The sequence below is a fragment of the Fukomys damarensis genome, unplaced genomic scaffold (genome assembly GCF_012274545.1).
Source record: "Fukomys damarensis isolate Sample0158 unplaced genomic scaffold, DMR_v1.0_HiC HiC_scaffold_36, whole genome shotgun sequence".
Classification (NCBI taxonomy): Eukaryota; Metazoa; Chordata; class Mammalia; order Rodentia; family Bathyergidae; genus Fukomys; species Fukomys damarensis.
Genome location: NW_022900948.1, coordinates 15,875,546 through 15,901,291, shown reverse-complemented (window position 1 = coordinate 15,901,291; position 25,746 = coordinate 15,875,546). Strand labels below are relative to the sequence as shown.

At 45.9% G+C, this 25,746-nt stretch overlaps 2 protein-coding genes across 9 annotated transcripts in view; both read right to left on the bottom strand.

Annotated features, from left to right (window-relative positions):
- Window positions 1-22,717, bottom strand: part of Ccdc180 (coiled-coil domain containing 180) — a 53,533-nt gene extending 30,816 nt beyond the window's left edge. For 4 of the 8 annotated variants that reach the window (XM_019206107.1, XM_019206108.1, XM_033759128.1 and 1 more), the window contains exons 1-19: window positions 21,119-22,717; window positions 20,550-20,805; window positions 19,006-19,196; window positions 15,306-15,394; window positions 13,656-13,765; window positions 12,591-12,719; window positions 12,398-12,508; window positions 12,181-12,276; window positions 10,228-10,391; window positions 8,909-9,028; window positions 8,241-8,320; window positions 7,684-7,772; window positions 6,857-6,976; window positions 5,752-5,925; window positions 5,120-5,235; window positions 3,915-4,041; window positions 2,298-2,337; window positions 1,772-2,169; window positions 628-854 (exon numbers count right to left, since the gene is read on the bottom strand). In XM_019206107.1, coding sequence (XP_019061652.1) covers window positions 628-854; window positions 1,772-2,169; window positions 2,298-2,337; window positions 3,915-4,041; window positions 5,120-5,235; window positions 5,752-5,925; window positions 6,857-6,976; window positions 7,684-7,772; window positions 8,241-8,320; window positions 8,909-9,028; window positions 10,228-10,391; window positions 12,181-12,276; window positions 12,398-12,508; window positions 12,591-12,719; window positions 13,656-13,765; window positions 15,306-15,394; window positions 19,006-19,196; window positions 20,550-20,805; window positions 21,119-21,237 — 2,756 coding nt within the window. In that variant the 5' untranslated portion in view covers window positions 21,238-22,717. The remainder of the gene's footprint in view (window positions 1-627; window positions 855-1,771; window positions 2,170-2,297; window positions 2,338-3,914; window positions 4,042-5,119; window positions 5,236-5,751; window positions 5,926-6,856; window positions 6,977-7,683; window positions 7,773-8,240; window positions 8,321-8,908; window positions 9,029-10,227; window positions 10,392-12,180; window positions 12,277-12,397; window positions 12,509-12,590; window positions 12,720-13,655; window positions 13,766-15,305; window positions 15,395-19,005; window positions 19,197-20,549; window positions 20,806-21,118) is intronic. The other 4 variants (XM_019206109.1, XM_010614415.2, XM_019206110.2 and 1 more) reach the window with 4 other exon arrangements.
- A 756-nt stretch (window positions 22,718-23,473) lies between these two features.
- The window catches only part of LOC104855535 (stimulated by retinoic acid gene 6 protein-like), a 52,827-nt gene continuing 50,554 nt past the window's right edge, over window positions 23,474-25,746 (bottom strand). The window contains exon 18 of the mRNA XM_010614417.1: window positions 23,474-25,654. Within this exon, the coding sequence (XP_010612719.1) occupies window positions 25,506-25,654 (149 nt within the window). The 3' untranslated portion in view covers window positions 23,474-25,505. The remainder of the gene's footprint in view (window positions 25,655-25,746) is intronic.

The window sequence follows — 25,746 nt, the reverse complement described above, 5'->3', positions numbered from 1 at the left end:
GCAGAGGCTAGTCTTTAATCCTTCTGCCCCTTGCTTCTGGCCTGACCATACTGGATTTGTGAGGTGATCATAAGCTGATTAATTCTTATAGCAGCAGGAGGGTAATAGAAATGCCATTCAAAAGCCAAATGCAAATTTCCATGTTTGGCTCAAACTGTAGCAAAAGGTCTAGAAACTTCAGAGTTAGGGGAGATAAATGCTCAAGGGTAGGATTACAGATAATTTCTTTATTCTTCATTGTTCTTTTTCTGTTTTCTGCAACAAGTTTATCAAGTAGTGCCAAATACCATATGTGATGTTGGTTTATACCTATAGAATTAAAAAAGAAAGAAAAGAAACCCTAAAATCACAGATGTGCAGAACCAGAATCACAGAACTAGAACAAACGAGCACCTGGCAGGGAAGACACTGTGTCTGTGTGCAAGGGCCAAGCCTGCAAGCACCCTGGGAAGGGTGCAGGGGGCACTCCCACACAGGGTACTGATGACCACAAGTAATTCCTGCACATTTATTTCATCAATTACCTACATTTAAAAAATTTCCAGCCTAAACTAATCTTTTGTTATAATTTATCTTGTGAATAAAGCTGGGAGCAAATGAATGAGGACAAAAGAATTTTGTACTCACTGTTTCTTAATTTCTAAAACTAGTCTGGATGGAATTGTCACTTGTTCTATGAACTTAGTGCTGGGAGTGTTGTTGATGAGTGCGGCTGAGAAGTTGAAATCAGGCCTCCTGGATCTCTCTTCTTTTTCCAGAGATAAGAGGACAAAATAAGTATTTCCACTGGAGGTGGTGAAGGACTCCATGTCCTCATAATACATATCCTCCAGACTTTCTTCTTGAGCTTCAGCCTAAGCAGATGATAAGACCTGGGAGTCAATATCATTCAACAAACTGGAATGCTGACCATCTGACATCAAGTGATTATAAACCTGTGGGCCAAGTCTTGCCTGTAACTGTTCCCTTTCACCTACTTCCCACCCAACAGCCCTTTTCAAATTGACAAGTTCTATATAAAATTTTGGGTTCCCAGTTTCCCCCCAAAAATCTCAGAAAAGATGTCAATTCTGAGCCTTTATCACCATATGGCATTTTTAGCTGGGACTGTGGAATGGCTGGCTATAAAGTCTTGATCACTTGTTATTATTTTTACACTTGGTCTCCCACCCTCTTTTCTCTTCATCTGTGGGTATTTAAGTTTGGGATCCCTGCTCAAAAAGAAGTTTCATATACCAAAACTTCCACAATGATACAGGAAATAAGTCTCTTGCAATTCTGTAATTGTGAAATTTAAGTTATTGTTTTGTGAGTCTGAATGTGTTTTAAGAACAAGGTCCGTTTACATGAGTTGCTGCCCAGCACTCAAAAGACAGCCAGGTCTGGATCTCTGGTGTTACACCTCTAGTGAACAGCAAGAGAGGAGAGGATAGGCTGGGGTGATGCAGAAGAGCGTGAGTTGATCTGTACAATAAAAAAAGAGCTGAGAAAGCACGAGGCCCAGGAGGGGCAAGGAAAGCTGTGCAGCCGAGGGCTGACTCTAGTGTTGGTTGCAGAGACTTGAGAAGAAAGTGAACTTAGAAATTACTCCTGTGAATGAAGAATTGGATCTCTCTTGATAAAAACAAAAAGGAATGAACACTTCTGTCATTCTTTACACATGCTTCTATGTAGATTGGGTCATTGGGGATGAGTCGCTTGTTTGAGAAATACCCAGAGAAGGAGCATAGCAAACTCTCTACACCCAAGAACGAGCCAGTGGCTGGCCTACCTCACCCACAGAGAAACTCTCTTGCTCTTCCTGTGCTTCCTCCCCCTCCTCCTCCTCTGCTTTGTCTTCTTCCTTCTTTTCCTCCTCCTCCTTTGCCTTCTCTTTCTCTTCCTGAACGCTCACATTTTCCAGGCTCAGGGATGTTTTTGAGGAGTTCTGTCTTTCCCCCTGCATTTCTTCTGACCCTTGCACAGAGCCCTCTCTGGATTCATCTATCTGGTCACTCAGTCCCTCTTCAGTTCCAGAGGACACAATTTCTTGGCCTTTTTCTTCTTCCATCTCTTCTGTTGACCTTACAGAATCCATCCCTCTATTTATGCTTTCTTCACTTCTGCTTATTTCTGCTTTAGAACTTTGTCTTCTCCTTATCTTCTGCAGGAAATGCTTTTCATACACCTCTGTCCGTGGTCAGCACCAAAACACAAGGAGAGGCAAGTAATTCGTGTTGCCTGAGTGGGGACTCCCAACCCAGAGATGTACAGGAGCGAAGTCCTGGACAACTGGACTGGAATGGTAAAAGTGTTACCTTGCTGTCTGACTTTGAAAATGACTTCCCCAAGCAAGTTCTACAAGAGAAAAATAGGAGTTACTGAGGGACCAGTGCTGCCCTTTCCCAGAGAGCCACTTCTAAGTGAAAGGACTCTCCCTTCCCCTTCAATATATCTTGCAGCCTGAGCCAGCTTCATTCACTGGGGATAATCAAGGTGATCCCCATCCAGGGAGCCGACTTTCCTTAATTCCAACCAGGCTGGCATACCCTTACAGAACACACTGAGCAGTAATGAAATAAAATCTCATTTTGACGCATTAGAAAAGAGAAGAAAAATGTAAGTTGAGGGATGGAAACAAAGGGGTGGAATCTGTTTCACTGGGTGCTGGATGCGACAGAGTGAGCCTGCTTTGCCTGATCCTGGGACTCTCCCTGTTTATTCAACACATTCCTTGTTTCACAGATTGGGTGAAATTGTGAATATAATGATATGATGATAGTGTGGTCTGTGGGGTTTTCAGGTCTACATTTGAATTCTAGCTCATCACAGATGGAGTGACTCTGCAGCAAGTTCCTTAACCCCTGATGTCCTCTTGTGTGAGGACACCCTTTACCCAGGCAATAAGGATGATCTCAAAGACAGACAATGAGCTCACCCTCTACCTCTTCCTCAGAGTCGTGGGGATCATTTGTTAGCTATCTGAACAGGGATCCCTTCCAAGGGAGAGCTTCTCCACATTGGTGCCAGGTATCCCACACACTTGGGAAGCACTCAGCCAAACTCAGTGTCGACAACAAGCATTCCCACTCTAGCCAGGCAGGACTTTGGCTATCATGTGAAAAGATGGCTAAATTCTGGGTATTTAAACCAGTATATTCTAGGGATTTGTGTGCTTACTCACAGAGCATTTATTGTATCTGAATTAGATGTTGGGGTCTGTGCTAAGGGCAAATGAAGTTGAATAGCAATTAGTAAAGCATACTCGTCCTTTAGGAAAGCATTCTAGTTGAGTGATCTGAACTCCTATATTTGACAGCAACCAAGAACAAGCAAGTTTAGAGACTGAAGAGGTGGCAGGTGGTGAGGACGGTAAGGCCGAGTGGGTAGGAGCCTTACCCCTCGTAGTGGACTGGGAATAGGGGTCGTTGGGAAGTATGTGGAGAAGATATCAGAAGAAAGAACAGGATGAGGAAGGGCCACAGGCAGTGGACATGTGAAGGAAGGGGGATGAGTTGCCTAAGCCAGGGAGAGTCAGAAAGTAGGGGTTCTCTGTGATTTCTTAGAGATGTTGTTTTGGATTTGGTGGGGGCTGCAGATTGGTGAAGGACGTCTGCTCACTCTGCAGAGTGAGCAGGTCAGAGTTCAATTTTAGGAATCATTGTATGGAAGTGGTAGTTATGATGAATGGAGCTCCAAATGTCATATAAATTAGCCTTTTTACTGGCAGTCCATTAAAGCCTGGAGCCTGTCAACCTCCTTTAGATTGAGAAGGCAGTCTCTCTTTTCAGCTCTCTCTTCTTGACATCCTGACATGGATTTGTACTCTGCAGCCTAAGGAATGACTTCCAGTGTCTTGGCAGATCAGATGAGAAGTCACCCTCTACTCTCTGCTTCTTCACATGTGGCTGAGGGTATCAGGTCCCTCTCCATACCTGTTGGAAGATTTCACGAGTGAAGAAATGCTGGCTGAGATTGGAGCTGTAGGAGTTGAGTTCTTCCAGTATGATTTCTGGGTACTCCATCACTTCCTTGGTCAGGAGGAGGTGAAAGCACTCATACCTGGAAGAGAGGGGAGGTAAGATACTATCAACGGGGTGCTCAGTGGATTGTGGGAGACCCCAGCTGGAGCCGTGCTCTTGATTCCAAAGAGGTGGGCTAAGATCTGGCAATCAACATTGCATAGAGCTGTTGTGAGGGAGTTGCTTTCACAGAGACAGTCCTGGGTTTGTTTGTTATTTTTCTGATCATACAAGGCATACATGCTCTTTGTAGAAAATTTAGAAACCACACATACAAAATTTTCTACTTTAATGTGTGCTCCCTTTTCTTGCCCATAGCAGAATCTTATGCTTGAACTTCACCTATATTAATCCATTAAACTTTCAAACATCCCAAGGCCCCAAAGTTTATGTTTCTCAGGTAAGGAGACCAAGCCTCAGTAGGTTACTTCTTTGCCTAAAGTTTTACTTCTGGATCTAAGTAAGCACTACAATCAATTGGAGCGTAATTCCTTTTCTGTGAATTGTCCTTACAATTAGTTGTACAAAGGCACAAACATACAAGTAAGTTCACAGAGAACTATTTGTAATACTCTACTGAGAAATTGGAACCAATTGAAAAAGCTGACTGAGAGCTATTAAATCATTATGAAGTATCTATATTAATAAATTTCACATGATCACTTAAAAATTGAAAAATATCCAGTTATACCACAGTTAGGCCAGTATAATCCATCCCTTATATTAAGAACACTATATATGTGTATATATACACACATACAAATATGTCCATAAAAAAGAACAGGAATGAGGGGAAAGTCTGTTAGTAGTGGTTGACTTTCCTCCCTTTAACAGAATATATGTGTTTAAATTTTAAAAAGAGGAGTCTAAGTTCTTGACTTTTAAACTACATTGCTTTGAAACTTCTCTCTATAAAAATCTCTTCCAAAATATCTCTGAACACTTTGGTATTGGTTGCAAGCAGAGCCGCAAAGAAACAGTGGTGTTCTCCCATTCTGGAAGCACAGTTTCATCTTCAGCTTCCTGGTCACACCCCTGGGCTCCTAGGCAGGCTGCTTGTGACTTTGAATATGAATCCAAGCCATCCCTTCTCTCGTGGGGGCTGCTGATCAACCTACCCAGATTTCATGTTCTTCAGAAAATTTCTGGCCTTTTCCAGGTGTATCTTCAGTGTTTCTTCCTGACTTTGCTGCCTCAGCTGGTCTAAGAGCTTATCAAAGTGTACCTCCTGGGCCTAGAAGCCACCCCCAAAACAAGAAAAAGCATATATGAGTTCCTAGTGCCTGCAGAGTTTAGGTGATATGCAGAGATCCTGACGATGGATCTGAGGTCCATGCGTCTGGGAAAGGCCTGGGACTCTTCTTCAAAAACAAAGGGCAATAAACGTGCTATCCCTATCACTGTCTTCACTACAGGCTTTCAGGTTCTTCTCTGTGCCTGGAATAAATCTTACAGGCCGTATCGGTTCCGAAGACCCATCACACAGCTGTGATGTGGTTCAGATTTCTGTGATTCCCACCTGGTCCCACCATAAAGGTAAGCCTCGATATCCCATTGGTGCACATTTTTTAACTTCAGATTTCACATCTGTTGTCTAATGAATTAAGTTTCTGTTTACATGGGTTGGTTTGTTCTGTTCTGTTTGTATCTGAATGCTGGCTGAGTTCACCGGCCTGGCCTGCGGCAGCTGGCAGTCTGGGAGTGGCCCACCCCTCATTGCCACTCAGGGGTTCCCAGGGGTTGGTAGCACCTGGTTCTCCAGGTTGTGTCTCTGCCTGTAATGCTCCATCCTCTTCTCGAGCTCTAGCTCCTGCTGCGATAGAATGCTCTGGTGCACCTCCCATAGCTTCATGGCCTCCTGGAAGTACCTGAAGAGATCTGAGCTCTGCCACTCTGTTTGCTTGGCCAGGGCTTCGAAGGAACTCTGCAGTGGCAGAACCGGGGTGGGGGAGTTGAAAGCTGACCAGTCCAAGGCCAATACTATGAGTCCACTAGTGGGGCTCCATATTCTCAAGACCTGAAAGTCACTGTCCAGGCATCACCCTTCAAAGTCAGCTTCTGGGCTACCCCTCCCTCTCTGAGGTAGTTACCATCCCTATCTTGGCCTGGGCTTCTTTCCTTCTCTAGCATTCCCTGTCTCACAGGTCTGGGGCAAACATCATACCTGCTGCTAAATCCTCATGCATCATCCCACCCCTAAAAAATATGTATCTTATGCCCTCATCTGGGCCAAGAGTTAGCAAATGGTAATCTGCAGGCTAAATTTGTCCCTCTACCTGTCTTTGTTTGGACCTGTGAGATTAACACTGATTTTCTAGTTTTAAATGGTTGAAAAAGAAAATTTTTAAAAGAAAAATACTGACATGAAGATTTTTATGAAGTTCAAATTCCAGTGTACATCAATAATTATTGGAACATAGCCACACCTAACCTTTGTTTCTGAAGGAAACAAAGAGGAACAACTTCTGACAGAGGCTTCTTGGTCCTGTGAGCCTAAGATACCTAGTGCACCACAGAAAATGTATGCTGACCCTGGATCAAGACTGCAGACTCCTTGGGCCTGGGGGTTTCTTGCCAATCTGTAGCTCTTTATACCAAGGGACAGCAAAGGCTCAGGTGTCCTCCTGGCCTGAGATTGAAATCTGTGCAGCACCCATGTCAGGGGTGGCTGTGAGAAGTTGAGGGATGAATATGGAGATACTGGCACAGGAAGTCTGCTCTGAGAGGGGCATGTGAGAGCCAGGAAGTAAACACACCATGTCCATGCAAGGTAGAGGCCCCCAGTCCTCCTCTCTTTTGTGGCCCAGCAGCCTGAGGAGACCTCCCCACCTCGAGGGTCCCAACTGTTCACGCACATCCAGGAGCTCCAGCTCCTCCTCCACCTTGTTCTGGAGCGCACCCACTGCCAGGAAGGTCGGGCTCACCAGGTTCTCAGCCTCTGCCTCGGTGAAGGCCTTACAGTCCAGCAGCTGCTTCTAGGGAACCAGAGGACCCAATGGATATAAATTGCATCCTACAGGGCCCCCTCCCAGCTGTAGGTGAACATGAGCTCCCTGTGATTCTGCTCTTCTGGGACTGAATGGCAGGGCAAAGGTGGCTGGAAACACCCAGGGAACATCAGGAGCTCCAGGGGCAGTAAGTGGGGCCCTAGGGCTCAAACACTCTTCAAAATTAGGTTTTCACCTAAACAGCTTTACCAAGGAGGCAGGGAGGGGATGTTTTGATAAAATGTTCCCACTACCCCAGAAAACCAGTCACTGTCCTGGAGGGGTTCCCAAGTAAACTATCTCGAGATTGGCAGGATGGAGAGAAAGATGGGCCTGGACAGCAAGGAGCAACAAAGGAACATTGCAGTGACCCCTAGGATATAAGTCTACTAATGAGCAAGGCCAGTGCTAGGTAGGACACGGAGTTAAGGGTGAAGTCTAATGAGGCCTAGAGAACACAACTTCATCTCACAGTGGATTCCTAAAGAAGGTAGCATTGAGCTCCTGAGGGACAGCAGGGACCGTTGGAGAGGGGCCTGGGCAGAGGAAACAGAACCAAAAGCTGGTGAGTGCTAGGGCCTGGGAGGGAGGAACAAAAGTCAGGGTCAAGGCTGAAGGGTATGGGGGGGCCTGGGGAGGGGGCACATCAGGCCCAGTTGCAGTTCCTCTTCCCATGCCTGCAGGGGGATGCCCACCTTGCAATTCTGCACTTGGGCCAGACACTCCTGCCATGTCTTTTCATACAGCAGGCGGACCCGCATCATGCAGTCCATGTGGTAGGTGTCTCCGGGACGGAAAACAAAACAGGGGAAAGAAGAGTAGCTCCTTTGCCAAGGGAAGTAGTTTCCCCTGACAAAACATCCTCACAGATCACTTGGTGGTCTCTGTTGGCAGTAGGGGCTGGTATCTCCCTCCTCACAGAGTTCTAAGTACCCCTAGATAAGGACCTCATTTCTGTCTGTCCTGAATGCTTCTGACTCTGATAGTCCTTCTGAATTACAAGAGGACAATGGCACCACTGACCCTACTGAGTTGCTGTGAGACTCAAAGGATGGAAAAATTATTATATATCTTCTGAGTCTTACATGAGTCCTCAGAGCTCAGTCATCTCCCCATAACCCTCCCTCCTTCCCAGAATGGAGGTGCCACCCATCTCCTCTCAGATAAATGACTGCTGGGCTGAGCTATGCCAAAGCCACTAGTTGAACAGAGTTTTAAAGAGATCTGAAAGAGCCCCACAAACATCACTCACCAAGCTCCTTGTTGAGGGTATTGAGAGAAGATTGCCATGCAGTCAGCTTGGCTTTGTTGTAATTTGGGGGCAAGAGGTTACTGGAGAGGGAAGACATGACAGGCAAATCACCATGCACATAAACTTTACTTGCCAAAATGGGTAGCATCTTTGAGAAACATATTATTGACTAAATACTAAAAAAAGTGGGGGAGAACTTCTGGATATCTCCTGATGCCAAAAGCATGCCTCAAAAAGATCTTTTAATACTAACAAATTGTTCCTCAGAAAACAAAACGATATCTGAGAGAAGTGTCCATAGCCTGTGATAGGTGCCCTGTCTGTCGGCAGCAGCTTCCTCACTGACCTCCTGGCCTCCAGTGTCAGACCCCTCTGGCCCTGCTTCCGTCCTGCCTCGAGACAAGGGCCGACCCCTGGCCCTGGCCCGCCACTCCTGTGAGCCCCTCCCCACCATTGTCTCATCTCGTTCTATGGCTCAGTCACACTAGGGTTTCTTCCGCAGCAAAAGGGACCATGTTCTTTCTCTCGTGGGGATTGAGACGCCTGAGGACCTGGGTCCACGCAGCTAGCTCAGGACCAGAGAACAGATGGGCTGCTCTGGAGGACACCTTGTGGAGAAGGCTGAGGGCCACACCCCCTCCCCACTGGGCCGTCAAAGGCACCCGTACCAGATCGTGTGAAGATGCTCCTGCCGCTTCTGCTGCAGGACACCCTGGGTCTTCAGCATTTCCTCCAGCTCCTTCTGTACGGCTGGAGGAGACTGGATACTCTCACTGGTCATGAACTCACTGGTGATCAGAAACATGGGAGAAGAAAGGAGGAGCGGGCAGGAGCAAGATGACAGGAGACCCATAGGCAAGACTGTTCAGAGCCTTGGCTTCCCTGCCCTTGTGCCACTCCAGCCCACCCCTAACTTCAGGCTCCCCTGTGGGACCCTGAGGAGAAGAGCAAGGTGGTGGCAGGAGGAAGGCAGGTAAGGAAGAACTGGCAGACTTCCACTGCACCCATGGCGCTAACAGTATAGGACCAATAAGTAAGAGGCTCTGAGCCAGCGGGGATCTTAACTGGCCCTGTCTGCCCTCGACCTTACATAGTTCCCTCCCCCACTCTGAGGTTCAATTTCCTCTTCTGTAAAATGGAGCTAATGAGAGCACTCTCCTCATCTGGTAGTTGTGAGGACACACAAGCAAAACCCCTAGCACCCACTGTGTCTGGCTCAGGGGAAAAGTCCAGCCATGACCATCACTGTTGACATTTGTCAGCATTTATAACTACCTCCCAGCCCTAGGCCCAGACAGAGATTTCCAGTGTCTTGTTGGTACATCACTAAAACCCTACTGCAGGTCCACAGTATGCTATTTTATATAGGAAGACAAGCTCTGAATGTTCAAGGACTTGATTAAAGTCACACAAAAATGCAAGGTGGAACCAGGCCTCAGTGTACTTTTTATTTATCAACAGCAAAAATGCCACTTTGCTGGGGAAAGAGCAGAGATGGCTTCTCTCTCCCCTGCCTCCCATGGGGGAAACTGCCCCAAAGGGTCAGAGCTATCGACCTGAAAGATATCTGTCCTCCTGGGCCCAAGAATACTGATAATACTGATAATAATAAAGACTAGAAATTATGAAGTACATTTCACAATTCACATTCAGATGAATGTTTCCCAACAAGTTGTACTTCAAAGAATGCTTATGAAATAATGTCCATAAAGAAAAATAAGTCATAAAACTACATATAGTATAATGGATCTAAAATAAAAAAACCTCAGAAAAATAACAGGCTGACAACGTATTAGCTGTGTTTTTCCCTGTGGGGAGGGCTTGGTGGTGATTTCTAGTTTCTTCTTGATACCTTTATCCATTTCTAACTTTAGAAAGAAAAAGAGATGCATGTTTAAGTACTGACAGAAAGGGCAGTAGGAAGGCCCTTAACCCATGCAGCCCCAGTGGCTTGAGGAAAGCTGCAGGCTGCGCCGGCCCTGCTGACCTGAAACCCTGCAGCAGCACCTCCTTCTTGAGGGTCTTCCAGGTGTCCACTAAACCTTGCCAGCGGTGGTGGCTGTCAAGCTCCATCTGCAGGGCAGCCTCCAACAGGTTGACATACAGCTGGGCGATGGCCCTCCGGTTGCCCAGCAGGGCATGGTTAATGATCTACAGTCACAGGCAGACAGGGCTCTAAACGGAATGGTGCTCTCTCACAGCAAGGCACAGTTAGAGAGGGAAAGGAGAAGCTGAAGAGCCAGAGAAGGAACAGGCCAGGGCTGAGAGGAGCTGCAGTAGGGTCTGAGGAGTCCTGTGGGGCCGGCACATGAGAAAGCAGCCATGCTTTTCCAAGTGGCTTCCTTGAAGGCTGAGCCATAACCCTGACTGCAGGAGGTTCAACCCAACTCCAAGGTCACACTTGGTCATTCAATAAAGAAAGTGGAAGAACCTAAGCATTCTAGTGGCTGTAAGTGTTCACTGTGTTTCACGAATTTGGTCCAAAAGCAAAGTACTCATGCGTCAGGGACTAGCCACATGTTGATTTGAGAACAGAGAACCAATGACCCACTGAGGCCAGAATCAGAACATTCTTTGGTGTCCTTCCCAGTAGTTCTCCCCTGAGCACCCTAGGAACAGGGCAGAGGACAATCTTTTATTGTGTGGCCTAATCTGCCCTTTCATATCTATGTCCCCTTTAAATGGGAGTCCAAAAGAACCTCAAATGCCCCTATACATTTCCCAAAGCCTCTAGAGAAGTGAGATCCCTGTCAGGCTCTGCAAGAAAAAACCCAGCCCCGTTTTTCAGTGCACTCTGAAGCTTAGACTTGGTAGTTGGAGGCACCTGCAAATATTTCTTCATTGTCCAGGTCCTCAGCCAGGCTATAGGTACACAACTATTTACAACATAGGGATTTTGTGAAATTAAATGACATAAAGGCACACATAGCAAGTAGCGAGCACTATTTGTTCTAGTGAGAGAAATAAGCACATGGCATTGAAATACTGAAGCAAACCTGGACCCTGCAGACTCTGACTCTCATGAAAAAAATATCTAAAGTCTCAGACAGTCAGTTATCTTGGAGTCCTCTGTTATCCTCCCAACAAATCCTGACAATAAGTATTGTCATCCCTATTTCATGGACAAGGGAGTTTTAGGCACAAGGCCAGAGTCACTCGGGAGCTTCTGTGCTGGGCAGTGGAGAGGGAGATCTGTGTCCCTCCGTCCCTGTGCTTGTCCAGGGCACCACATCACCGACTTGGGCTGGTCCCAGCTGTGATTCTGAACACTGTGCTCCCTTAAGATTGCTGTTCTTCTAGGCAGCGGTTACTTGGCCAACTCAGTTCTGCACAGGACCAGGAAACCCGTGAGAGTGAACTGTTCCTCTGAGTAGCTAAGAGTTCTTTCATGCAGTGGAGGGAGTCTGCCTTTGCTCTGGCTTTAGAGACATCCTAAACAACCATGAATATGTTATTTTCAACTACTGAGGACAGCACCTGGGGGAGCCTGGGGTGAGGAGATGGAGGTGGGTGTGGTTCAGCAACAGACCATGGATGGCCATAGGAGGAGAGGAAGAATAACTAGAAAACCCATACAGAGCAGGAGGGGCATTGCTCTTGAGGGTAGAAACCCCTGAGACCGTGAAGCCCCAAGATAAGCCCATAGTGTAGCATTTGCTGCATGGCACACAGTATGTGATACACAGCTAAGTGCTCAGTCTGATTGTCAGTGGGCATTATGTCAGGCATGCCCATTTTAAGGTGGTAGGGAAATGTGAAAGATTTCTGTTAAAAATGTTTATAATTGCAAAGACCTAATTCCCAATTTAAATGGCCCACTGGAGTTACTTAGGAATGTCAAAGATGAGAAGCCTAATATTCCTAAGACACCAGACTTGGGGCACCGTGGCATCCTGCTACTTTTCCTGTGGGCTGAACCCCACCCCAGCAGCTCGCTCACCATGGCTTCTTTATTTATCAGCCTGTACACATCAGGCTGCAAGAGGTAGGTTGTTTTCTCTATGATTTCCACATATTTCTTGAACACACTCTTTAGCTAAAGAGAACAAGGCATTACAGTTAGTGACTCTCACTTGCTGGAGCTAACAGGATGCAGAAGGATGTCCATTAACTCTGCAAGTGGAAGTCGCCAAGGAGCCCGCCAGTAGCCATCTCACCTTATCCGCTCTGGAGAACTCTATCGAGAGCAGCGTCTCATCCAGTTCCTTAATATCCTGCTTCTGGACCAGGACCCTCTCAGCCACCTTATCCCATAGCTCCAACAAGGTCTGCACAGGGGAGCTGGATTAGGCTGAGGGCTACTAGAGTAGGGGTCGGGAGAGCAGGTCAGGCCATAAGGGAAATCCGTACTTGGATGGTATAGTCCTCAAGGCTGGTGTCGTTTTCCACCTTTTTGAAGAGACTGTTGATGTCTTCATCAGACTCAGACAGCTTTTTCAAAAAAAGTCCCCCTGTCTCCAAAATGAGAGGTTCCATTTCCTGTAACAGGCCAGGACGGTGATGGCATCAACATTCCCAGGCAGGAGAGGGCTTGCCTTGTAATGGGGAAATACCAGGCATGATCCCCTCTCAAAAACAATCAACACTGCCTAGACCTAAGGATTGCTAATTGACTCACATCTGGAAGACAGCAGCACCATCCACCTGGCACTGTGTGAAGGTCGCACCCTCCTTCACTCCTATGGGTTTTTGTCCCAGGGTAAAGGAAGTGCTGACTTCAGTCACTGGCCTGAAGTTGGCACCCAACAAACACTCAATAAAGAAGTGGTCAAATGAAATAATCCCCTGTTTACTTCAGACAAGGAAACAGAGGCTCAGGTAGGTTCCATGACCAGAGCCAAGGTGCCCATGGGTGATAGTAGAGGTGGCATTTAGTTGGGACATACTGAGAGACAAGGCTAACGAATCTGTTCTTGGTGCTTTGGGCTCAGGGCAGGCAGAATTTAAGCTTTGAGCCAGAGCAACCAAAGTCAGAAAAGACATGGGAAGACAGGACTCAGAGAAGACTTAGAAGGGCAAAGGCTGGCCTTGCTCAGAGAATATTCAACTGGGGCACACCATCCAGTCCCTCATTAGCAAGACTGAGCAGAAGGTCAAAGGCTGCCAGATCTTGAGTGCAGTTCCAACTTGGCCCCCTACCTCCCTAGTCAGGCAAGACTTCTGGGCCTTGTGGCAAAATGGGATAACAGACCCTGACTTACAGGGCTCTTCAAGAGTTAAGGGGAGCTACAAACACAACAAGCATTGTTCACCAGCCTCTCAAACATGGCTGCTATGATCCCACCTGCATCTACTCTACGTCTTGGTGAGCCACTGAGGACCTCTTTACTGGACAGAAGAAAAGAAGCTTGGCAGCATGAAAAATCCACCCCCAGAAAGCCACAGGAACAGAGGTCAGAGGGGGCTGAGCCTCACCATCCCAATCTGTGCGATTTCCTCATGAAAGCTTGCCAGAGCATCATTGTAGTTCCTCCTCTTGCGCTTTTCTTGCCTTTCAAAGGTGATGGTGCTTGTTCTCTCTGGCACTGTGGAGCAAAAACAGAGGTGAAAATGCTTCAAGAAGAGGGCAGTGCTCCCAGAAAAGGCAGAGTTGGGGCTGTAGGCAGAGTGCACCTGCACACCAGGTGTGAATTCAGGTCAACCCCAAAGCCAGGCCAGCAGAACAGAGGCTTGAGGAAAAAGAGAAAAGATGTAGGTGATTTCTGAGGTCTCCAGCATACTGTTAAATACCAAAGATCTGTGGGCTGTAGCTTAGTGGTACAACATTTGCCTAGCATGTATGAGGCCCCAGGTTTGGTCTCCTGAACTGAAAAATAAGTAAACAATACATAAATACTGAGAAAGTGTCCAAATGGCATCTATGGAACTATAAAATTTATGTTTTTGTTTGTTTGTTTTGGTATTGGTACCGGGGATAGAACTTGGGTCCTTGCGCTTGCGAGACAGGTACCGGAACCACTGAGCTAAACCCCCGGCCCTGTTTTTGTAAGAAAATTTTAGAGGTACAGATACATATATAGATGTTTTCCAAATTACAATAGGATTATGTCCTGATAAGCCTACTGTAAATCAAGAATATTGTAAGTTGAGATTCATTTAATGTACCTAACTACCAAATATAATAACTTAGCTGAACTTACTTTAAATGTGCTCAGAATACTTACCTTAGCCTATGTTATGCAAAATCATCTAACACAAAGTCTATGTCATGATAAAGTGTTGACTAACGTGTACTTTATTAAAACGTACTAAATAAAAGTGAAAATCAGAATATGGTATGGGTATGTTTTTGCACCACTGTGACATTGACATATTGTATGTTGAACCATCTTAAATCAGGGACCCCATGTAGAAATTAAAACCAACACACACAGAGCACTTACCACCTAGCAGATGTTGTTCTACCTCTATTACTGCTCATGCTGAGGCCAGGAGGCAGTACTACCACTTGCTTCATGTTACAAGTGAGAAAACTCAGGCATTGGGGTTAAAGAGCAAAGTCTGTGACTAAGCAGGGATTTGGACACAGATCCCTACTCCAGGGGTCTGCATTCCCAGCCCATGTTCTACCATGTCCAGCAACCATCTGGGAAACTGGATACCATATGGGTTAGGTGGCTGCCTTGGAAGGATAGTTTTACTTTCTGCTTTATTTCTGCCCTTTATTTTTCTACAATATGTGTGGGTTACTTTTTAAAAACTTTTTAATCATAAAGACAAAGGGAGTTCATATTGACATAAAGTCAAATTAAGACAATGAAGAAAGGAAACGTGGATAGAGAAATACTACTGTGAAATCAAGGTAACCAAGCATCCTTTAACCAGCTGCCTTTCCTAGGAAGTGCTCCATGTGTAGGCTGCTGCCTAGTGCCTGCCCAGCTCCCTGTGCAGGTCCCGGGACAACCCTGGAGGGGGATACCCAGGGAAGAATACCCTCCGAGGGGCTGAGCAGAAGAACCCAGTGTGAGCTCCAGGGGCACTGTTAGAGGAACTCCAGGAGACATCCTGTCTGGGGCTCCCTCCTACCCAGTACAGACCTATGCTCCAGGCTGGTCCAATGCTCACCGATGGTGTCCATGAGGCCTCGCACTTCTCGGGCAGCAATCTGGCTCTCACTCTCTTGTGCCTTTTCCCATCTGGCTTTCTCCTTTTCCCTGAGGCACAAGCACAGAAGAGTAAGCCCTGGATCCCTGACCACATGGAGGGTAGCTCTGGTACACAGGAGCCTTCAGAGGGACTGCAGGCAGTGGCAATGGCTCTGGCCCAGCCTGCTTCCAGAAATCCCCAGGGCAGTGCCCACTCTCCCAACAAACACTTTCTGGGTGTCCTCGGCCAGAAGATACTGCAGGCTGGAGATGGGAGGTTGGATCCCTGCCCTCAGGGAGCCTGCTTCAGCTCTGGTGGTAAACCAAGTGTGGTGATGGCCCAAACCATTTCTACATGGAGAACTTGAGGATCGGAAGGGTCACAAACAGCATGTATCCTCATTTGTTCCTTCAGTAACCCAGCCAAGGTGGTAGCCAGCAGCTGGGGTAACCCCATTTTCCAAGGAGAAGGGCACATAGAGAAATCACTGTCTAAAGCAAAGCCAGGACTCCAAAACTCATGACTCCAAGACCTTGCGACACCAAGCCCTATGGGGCTTGGATTTGGGAGGAGAAAGCTGGGATCTCAAGACAAATATCTCAACAGGGAGGACAGAAGGGGTAAATATGACATTAGCTTTGGAATAAAATCTATGAAAGCATCACGTATAGGCAAGCACCACAGAAATTCCCAAGTTTTCTGTGACTACTGCATTCCTTGAGGCCCCAGGAGTCCAGTACTTTGCAGTCATCTCATGAGTCCTCATTGCAGACTCAGCAGGAAGACTGCAGAGCTGGGCTACAGGTGTGAGGGCTCAGGCGACCCTGCAAAGGGGTATTTCAGGCCTCGTTGCCAGCACCCCTGGCCCAAAGGAGCCCCCCAGGACAATGAGAGCTCTGACAATGTCACCTCTAGCTTCTTACCCACTTGCCCCTGGGTCTTGGAAACTTAGTTAATACTAGTGGTAATCTACGTCCTCCCCTGGGCTGGTCTCCACCCTCCCAAGAGCCCTGTCTGTGTGAATTCACTGGCCAAATTTGCTTGAGGATTGAGGGAGATGATGCATCTGACCCTGTTACTTCCATTCAACCTAGTCTGGCCTCCACTTACCCTATAGATGTCTAGAAGGAGCTGGTCCTATGGCTGGAGTGCCAGCTCACAAAGGGAGCAGAGGAAGAAGAGCAGGAACAGCCTTGGAAGTGTGTGAGGAAGCCCAGGGGCCTGAGATTCTGGAGGAGGGAATGGGAGCCAGAAGTTCACCCAGGAGGAGAGTTGATAGACATTCCCAGGTGACCACTGCAAAAGAGGCTGGAGTAGGGAGGAGTTGGATGGCCAAGGGCTGATGAGCACCGAGTCAGGCAGAGGCTCTTTCAGAACACTTGGACTCCAGGAAAGCTTAGGGAGGCAGAGACAGGGCAATGTCGGGAGAGAGCAATGGCTGAGATCAGCTTCCCTTTCCAGATGGAGAGGCTTCTGTGCCAGGAAGAGGCCTAGGGTAGATGAGAACCCTGGGGTTGATGTTTGAGAAGGGCTCCCTGCAAGGCTGGAGAAGGTATTGCTAGGAAGCCAAGGCTGCACCTGCCTCTTCCTCAGTCCCGGGGAGGTACCTGGGGTAGCCCAGGTGGGTAGGGAGGTCCTGCTTATGGCCTCTCTTCCGTGTAAATAGGAACTCCCAAGGACTGGGGATTTAGCTCAGTGGTTCTACTACCTGCCTTGCAAGCACAATGTCCCAAATTCAATCCCCAGTACCATAAATAAATAAATAAATAAATAAATAAATAAATAAATAAGGAACTCCTGGGTGGAGACTGGAAGGGAAAGAGGACCTGAGGGAGGGAGGATGCTGTGAGCCTCCGGGCTGGCTGCCTAGAGCTCCAGGTGAGCTAGGTGAACTGGGTGATTTTGCCCAGCTGCTCTAGCTCAGGTGGGAGGTTAGGGACTCTCCTGGATAGGGAGAAGGATGGGGACTGAGGAAGGTGAGTCACCGGGCCTGAGCTGATTGGGAATAAAGCAAAGGCAGAGAGACTGTGGACCGAGGAGGGGAGACGCTTCTCAGGGACAAGGACAGGCCACACCTGAGAGATTCTGGATGTAAAATTAGTGCCCCTAGTCATTTCGGGAGATTACAAACATGCCACTATTTCTGCCAAGGCCGTAGAGAGCTGTGCTCTGATTCTGTCTAGGACAGAGGGCTTGCCTGTCTGTCCCAGGAAGCTAGCACAGCACAACGCCAACACCCTCCATGACAAGGGCCAAGGGCATCAAGAGCTCCTGACTGATTCTGTATCTGGACTTAGAGATGATAGGAGACCCTAGGCTGACTGCTGAGGAAGAGGAGACCTCCAGGAAATACAAGGGGATATCAAGAGACCCCATCACTAGAAGAGAAGAAGTTAGCTAGGAGGGGGCTTGGGAACTTGTGGAAGCCAGAATCACAGCCAGGCTGCCACGTCTCCCTCCTAGAAGAGAAGACAGGGTGGGTATTGGACAGGCCCCAGCTGCTTGTGCCTCTGTACCATCTCCAGTAGACACAAGAGCCAGGAAAGGCTGACTTGAGTGTGGACTGGAGTGGGGCAGTGGATGTGCCCATCTGTGGATAAAGGTGTTAAGGGTCAGAACCCTCAGAGGTTCCCCTGGAAAAATTGAAAGCCCAAGTGAGGGCAGAGAGCTGAACCCAGCGTGAATCTGTCTGTGCCCCACAGAGGTGAGAAAGGCAGCAAAGGTAGGTAGAAGAGATCTGACCTCCCACCCGCTAGTCCCTGGCCAGGGAAGGGGTTTGTATCTTTTACCATTTGAGTTTGAAGAGCCTAAGGAAAACACGGTTCCCACAGTACTCTCCCAAAAAGCTGGGAGAGAGATGCTAGCCTCTTTTCTTTCTTTTTCTCTCTAGTTGAGGAGTCAGTGAGCACAAATGGAATGCTGAGGAATCTCAAGTTTACTTCTAAACTTGATCACAAGGAACGCCTGATTTCCCTCCCCATTCCCACCTGTTCCTATTTCAGGAAACAGCACATCTGCTGTCCACCCAGCACTCAGTCCAGAGACTAAGGACTTCTGGGAGCCCTCTCCAGCCACTCAGTTCACCACTAGGCTTCCTGCACTGTCAAGATTGCAAGGATGATTACAGTAGCCTTCTTTCTGGCCTCCCTGCCCCTCCTTGAAGCCCCCTACATTCTGCACAGAGTTGCCCAAGGGACCTTAGCTACGCAAATCAACTGCTCACTGCGATAAATTCCAGAACACTGACTGTGGCCTGCAAAGTGTGTCCCAGCTTCATCTCCTGCCCTCTTTTTCCAGGCCCACTGACCGTTAACCCATCCTCAGAGATCTTTGCCCCACCCTCCCCTTCCTTACCCTCTGGTCTCAGCTAAGGCCCCTCCTTAGGGAGTGTTCTTGACTCTGAGTCAATGCTTTCCCATTTCTGGAGGGGAAGGTGCTTATTTATTATTGTCAAGACCTCAAGTTACATGAAGGCAGGACCCTCCTATCCAGTGCCTGGTTCTAGGCACAAAATCAATAATTATTGGGAAGAGAAGAGAAAATGATCCTTTGAAATGGGTGTGACTACCTCCTTTCTTAGGGGATGCATTTGAAACTTCATTCCTACCTGCCACTCTATGTCTCTGAAGACACTGGGGTACCCACAATGTGTGGAGTGGGGCCTGATGACAGGACCAACCTGAACAGAACAGGGTTTTCTGTGATCCAATCATTGGGGAGGCTATGCATCCACTTCCGCTGCCGAGGAGTCATTGTCTCCCCTTGGGGAATCTCCACCTTCTTCATCACAGGTAGCCTGTTGCTCTTTGGGCTCACAGAATGCTCAACAGCACGCATCCTGGTGGCTGCCAAGGAGTGGACCAACTGCACCTGAATTCATGGAAGGCCGGATGGTCAGAGCTACAGACTCCCTAGCACCCTCAAGCTGACTGTGTCTCTTAGAACACTTAGGGACCTGCCACCAAGAAGGCACTTTTCAGAGAAGCCTCCAACCTTACCTCCCCAACACAAACACACACACACACACACACACACACACACACACACACACACACACATATGCAGGCACAAAGGCTCTCATCCTCCTGTAACCATTATCCAGCTACTGCGAAGAAAGCATGTTTTAAGAAATTTAAATTTAAATTTAAAGAATTAAGATGCTCATCTCAGTCTTTTTTATAATTACAAAGAATTTTTTAAAAATAGAATTGTCTCAATAATAGTCAATTGGTTGAATAAATATATATGTCTCTTTGACAGACTGTTAGATGTTTATTAAAGATGAAGCTCACAGAAGTTTTTGTAACATGGAAAAATGCTTATGATGATATATAAACATGTCAATTAAAAGTATAAATTAAAAATTACACAGTATGATTTCAATATTTATAATACAAAGAAAGCAACCAGGAGGGAGTATGCCAAGTGTTAAGAATGGCATATTGCTTACATGAAACAGGATTGTATGAGTAATTTAGCTGTTTCTCTGATTTTTATAATTTCCAAGGATTTTTAGAGAGCATTATTTTAGGGTTCAAATTAGGACAAAATTACCTATTTAAATAAGTAAAGGACCGGGGATTTAGCTCAGTGGTTCCGCTGCCTGCCTGGCAAGCACAAGGACCCCAGTTGGATCCCGGTACCAAAAACAAAAACAAAAACAAAAACAAAACAAAACTTCAAAGGGAGGGTTCAAGGTGGTGGGTTTCTGGGTCTCTTCTTGTTTGGTCTGTTAGGGAGGACAAGGCAATTTCAACAGAGATTTTAATATGGGGGTGATCCTCAATCCAACCAGCAGCCACTAGAACGTGTGAGGGCTGAAAATACCCAAGGACAAGAGAATGGGTCTGTTAGGAGAAAATGCAGGTTTCAAAACACTAGTACAGAATGAAGTCCAGTTTCAAGTAATAATCAGAACAGCATTACCCATGAAAAAAAGACCCAAGGTACTGAACGGTTAATCCAGAATATTTTTGAGTACTGTAATTTAAATTGAAAATTTCAATTTAAGTTTTCTAATTTTCAAGACAGGTGTCCTAATTCTCTTAGTACATTGTAAAAAGTAATAAGAATTATTTTTAACAAAGTAATTTCAAACTTACTTCATTAGATTGCCAGATCGGAACGCCTGCAGAGGGAGGGAAGTTCAGAGGGAGCAGAGGGAAGTTTGTGGGTACAAGGGGAAGGGCTGACTAGAGAAGAGGGACGGTGGGCAGGCCCTACCTGAGCCTGGAAGATCTGCTGGTAGACTTTGCTGCTGGGAACTTGGGTCGCCTTCCGCACTGACGACATCTTGGCGCAGGCCTGGAGGGACGCCCCTGCTGGGAAGCCATTGTCCGGGAAACGCATCGGGCTGTTGGGTCTCAATTCCCACTCCAGCTGGGAACCCACAAGTGCCCAAGAGTGGGGGTGGGGCAGGAAAAGCCAAGAAACAAATCTCTTAAGAGCCAGGAATTCGAGGAGGAAAAGGCTGCTCTCCCTGTCTCACAGGGCACAAATGTGAAAAGGATTTGGGGGACACAGAAAACTCAGGTTTATTGTTTGTACTTTACCCTGCCAAGTTCTTCTGGGACACGTCAACGTACCCCAGGTATTAGATGGGATTGAAACCCCAACCCAGAGGTGATCTCGAGTCCAGGATCCCATCCCATCCTTGAGAAGATGTGGGGAAGGCGAAGGAAAGGCCGGATTTTGGACACTCTAAGTACGCACCCTCTTGTTTGTGGAGAAGGCAAAGCCGACTCTCCTCCCTGTCCCTCTTTCGCTCCCACTCACCCACCCCAGTAGCCCACCTGCAGAAAGCACCGCTCCGGTTAGCCTGGACTGGTCTGGCTGCAGCTAAGTCCGGACACTCACGGTCTCCTAGGCAACGCAGGGAGGCGGAGACGCGCTGTCCCAGCCCACGCTTCATTGTCAAGGAGAGGGTTGCCCTTAGCCCACACGTGGAGTACTGAAGCAAAATCAAATGCTTCCTTCAAAGCCAGTTTCTTTCTGTACAAGGGAATATCCCAGGGAAGTCAAGGCATCCTGGGCAGCATGGTAAATGTTCTGAAAGTTAGATCTGGGCCGTCATGGTCTAGAAAACCCACCCTATCTATGCTTGGCCTTGGTTAAAACCAATCTGTATGGGGAAGTAGCATAGAGTAGTGTTTCCTATAAGAATCTGAAAAGACCTGAACAAGAACTCTTTCTCAGTTTAAAAGATATTGATGGGATCGGAATTCAGGGTTCAGTTTGCCTGGCCAGAACTGACCAAATGGTGGCCAAGTTTCCTATATTCTGTCTAGGCTAGGGGATGTCCAGCTCCTTCATAGAGAATCTGTTCCTTGGCAGGGGTCCCTGTTAGACTGCTAATAAATATCCCCCGTGCCAACTTCCTAGAGCAAGGGCTCATTCTGTCCAGTCTAGCAATGGAAATTAAGAAGCAGTGGTCAAAAAACTCTTTATTTTCATTCTTTGGTCCAGGAATTTAGCAAGGTGAAATATTGTAATGAAGACTGAATTCATTTTAGTTAAAAAAAAAAAAAAAAGAAAGTACAGATGACTGAGGTAAGAGTTGGAAAATACAATGAAGTAGAAAATGTTCAGGAATTTTGCAGTCTCTGTTCTCTTTCCAAACCGAGGAGAACTTACTGTCTTAAGCCTTTGTACATCAGAAACTTTGCTTTCCCCATGTGGAACCACTGAGCTAAATCCCTGGCACATATCTATAAATTTTTCTTCAAGACAAATTACACAGATATAAATGTATAGGCATGGATATATCACACATTTTGTTCCAAATGAACAGAATTGTCATTGTACAAAATAACTCAATAGAGAAAAATAATAATCTACAATCCCACTGCTAAAAATTTATCTCCCTTCATTCTCAAGTTTCTGGGCCTTTATATTTGTGCTTAAAATAAGTGTGGATGTTTGTATTTGGCTTTGGGATAGCATTCCCATTGCCCTTCCCACTCAACAATGTCATGGCTGGGAAGGCTACTAAAAATCACTTGGTTAAGTCTAGAGGTGAGGCAAAGACTTGAAGTGGAAGAGTAACACCAGGCAGCTGAACTTTTCCTTATACCTCAGTTCATCTCTAATTTTGTTTCCTTCTCACTCTTCACTTTGAAAAAGTCTTTTGAGGTTGGTTGGGAATACAGAATTATAGTTAGATAGGAGGAAAATGTTCTGGTGCTCTGTAGCACCATAGGGTGACTGTAAACAACAATTTCTTGTATATTTCAAAATAGAGAAGGGAGAAGACTTCAAATGTTCCCATTACAAAGAAAATATTTGAAGTAATAGATATGGTAATAAACCCAATTTGATCATTATAAATTTCATACAGTTACTTCTTTTTCCAGTACCAGGGATTAAACTCAGGACCTTGCATTTTTGAGGCAGGCACGGCACCACTGAGCTACACCTCCAGTCCATTCGTTGCATACATAAATCAAAATATCATACCATGCCCCATAAATATGTATCAACTAAAACTAAAATAAAGTAATAAAATAGCTTTTTTAAAGTTTCTTGACTTGAAACCTCTTTCTCCATCTTCTACCCCAGACCATCATTATTCATTGTCTCCATAGAACATATAGAAGGAAGAACCACAGAGACCAACACCAGTGCTAATGTTTATTGAGAAGATTTAATCCCTTAAATAACTGTGAGAGGATACCATAATTAACCCACTTTGTAGATGAAAAAGTCAAGCCCAGAATTAGTAACTTGGCCAAGACCCCTGATATAGGAAATAGATCTAAGATATGAATCTAGATCTTATAATTCTAGAATCTTCAACTAAGCACTTGCTACCTGGCATAGTAGCCAGAAAAAGTTCTTCATCCAACTGATTAAATTTGCATGTTGAAGCATAATGTGCATATCTAAGAATATGGAAATCATACAGGTTTACCTCAGTGAATTCCTGAAAGGGACCAGTGCACACAAGAAATAGAACATTACCAATTCTCCAGCAGCCCCTCTTATGTGCCTCTCTTATGTTCTCTTCCCTTCTGCTTGTCTCAAAGATGATAAATATTTTAACTCCTGAATTAGTTTTGCTTTACATTTTTTATTTAAATAGAATCATATGCAACAGACCCCTTTGTGTTGGTTTCCCTCCATTGTTTGTAAGTTTCATACTTGATTGTAATATAGTATTCACTTATGAATAATATAATCCATTTTATTTACCCTTTCTACTATTAGTGTATATTGAGTGTTTTCAGATTGAGAGCATACCAGTAATAATGCTATTTCCTACATTCTTTTGCATGGTGGACCTATATTAGCATCTCTCCTGGGGATTTACTTAAGACTAGAATTGTTGAGTCATAAAGTGCATGTCTACCTTTAGAAGAAACTACCAAGGAATTTCTGAAAGTAGTGTTAAGAATTTATACATATCACAGCATACCGGAGTTCCTGTTGCTCTTCATCCTCACCAACACTTGATATTGTCACCAGTTTTAATTTTAGCCATTATGCAGTGAATTAACATTTTAATTTTCATATTCTGATGAGTAACTATGGGAGTACCTTTCTTATTCTTGTTGGCCATTTGGATATCTTCCTGTGAAATAACATCTGTTTTGGTCAGCTTCCTGCTACTCTAATAAAATACAGAGGTAATTAACTTACAAAGAGAAAAGGTTTATTTTGACTCGTGGGTTTGGAGGTTCCAGCTCAAGTCAAAGTGACCCATGGGGAGGCCCTTTGGGTCTCTAATGAGGCAGTACCCCATGGTGGAAGCACATAGCACATTCGCCAGGAAACAGAGAGATGAAGAGACTGAGATCCCACAATCCCCGTTTCAGGACATACACCCAATGACGTAAGGACCTCCCATTAGATCCTCTCCTAAAGGTTCCACCACCTTCTAGTAGTGCTAACCTGGAAACTAAAACTTTACCACATGGACTTTTGGGCAATACTGCTCATATTCAAATCATAGCAACATCAAAAGTCAAATCTTTACTACCTTCAAGAGTTTATGATGTCAGATACTAGCTTAAGAGTGTTTATATGTATTAACTCATTTTATCTTCAAAATAGTTTTGGCATCAGATGGTGCTACTGTCTTTTTACAGTTAAAGAAGAGAATGGAGAAAGGTAAAATAATTTGGTCAGTGTCACACAACTACAAAATACTGGCATGGGGATCTTAGTTTTCTCAGTTTCTAAAAGCATATCGACAGAGCTTGGTTGTAGAGATTACACAAAAAGAGACAATCTGGCAAACACATCCATCAACAGGATTGAATTTACATTAGCTACTTAATGATTACCAACCTACAATTGCTTTGGGAATTATGAGGTGGATGGGAGTTTTTCTCTGCCATGTTATATGGTCCTCGTGGCCCTTGCCCATTTGGGCATCCTTGGAACGGTCCTAACCAACACCCTGCACCCTCACATGATACATGGCTCACCACTGTCAAACATCCTTGGGCTTGCATGCCCAGACAACTTTGGTCTTATTGTCACCTACCTGGAATGCCTGTCCACCTCATATCTGCTTCCATGGACAGGTGGATTTCCTAGGTGACCCCACACTTCTCATAGAGAATTTAAGCATCTTCTTTGTAAGCAAGGCCCAGGTAAACTCTGATCTACTCCTCACCCCAGTGGCCATGGGACAGAGAACTCATTGTATGCCTACTTACCCTCCAAGATTAGGGGCTAGGACCATGGATTTCTTTCTCTCTCACCCACCATAAAGCCTGGAAAAAGGAAGCAATGAGAACCTTGTTGGATTGAGAGCTATGCTGTTTGAGAAAGAAAGAGGGAGGTCTCTTGATGTAGACATTTTACAACTTTCTTCAGTGACAAAAATCCTGACTTGGAATTAAATTTAGTGTTTCTTCACAGGCAACTCGCAAGCTGTCTACCCTCAATGGGCAGTGGAAGTCAACAATGGGCAAAGTTTGTTCACCGGACATTTCTTTAGTTTTTTAATCTTTTTCTCTCTTTTTTTTTTTTGCTCAAGAAGTGAAACAGTCTTGAGACTGCAGCCTTCAGACTTAGTGACCATCCCACAAGTTGCTCACACTATTTTCCATGTAGGTGGACAGAGCCTGTGCCATCTTATCCCACAGCAGAGAACAGCAGCTAGTTAGACTTAGTCTTCTCTTGGGAGCAGGTGACTGGGTCTGGCCTTAGAGTAGTTGTTGGTGGCCAGTGTCAGCAATCTGAGCACGTCAGCAGAATCTGAGTGAACTCCCGGGAACGATGCACTGATTTTGATTTTCTGAGTATGATGAGTCTGGGGTTGTTTATCAGGGTCTGCAGCAGGAGCCACCTTGTCCTGGACCTAGCTGAGATGTGAGGACCTAGGATAAAATCAGACAAGATAGATTTGGGGTAGGAATGATTGGGAGGAAGACTGCCTTTGCTGTTCTCAGAGCCTTTTGGAAGAAAGTCC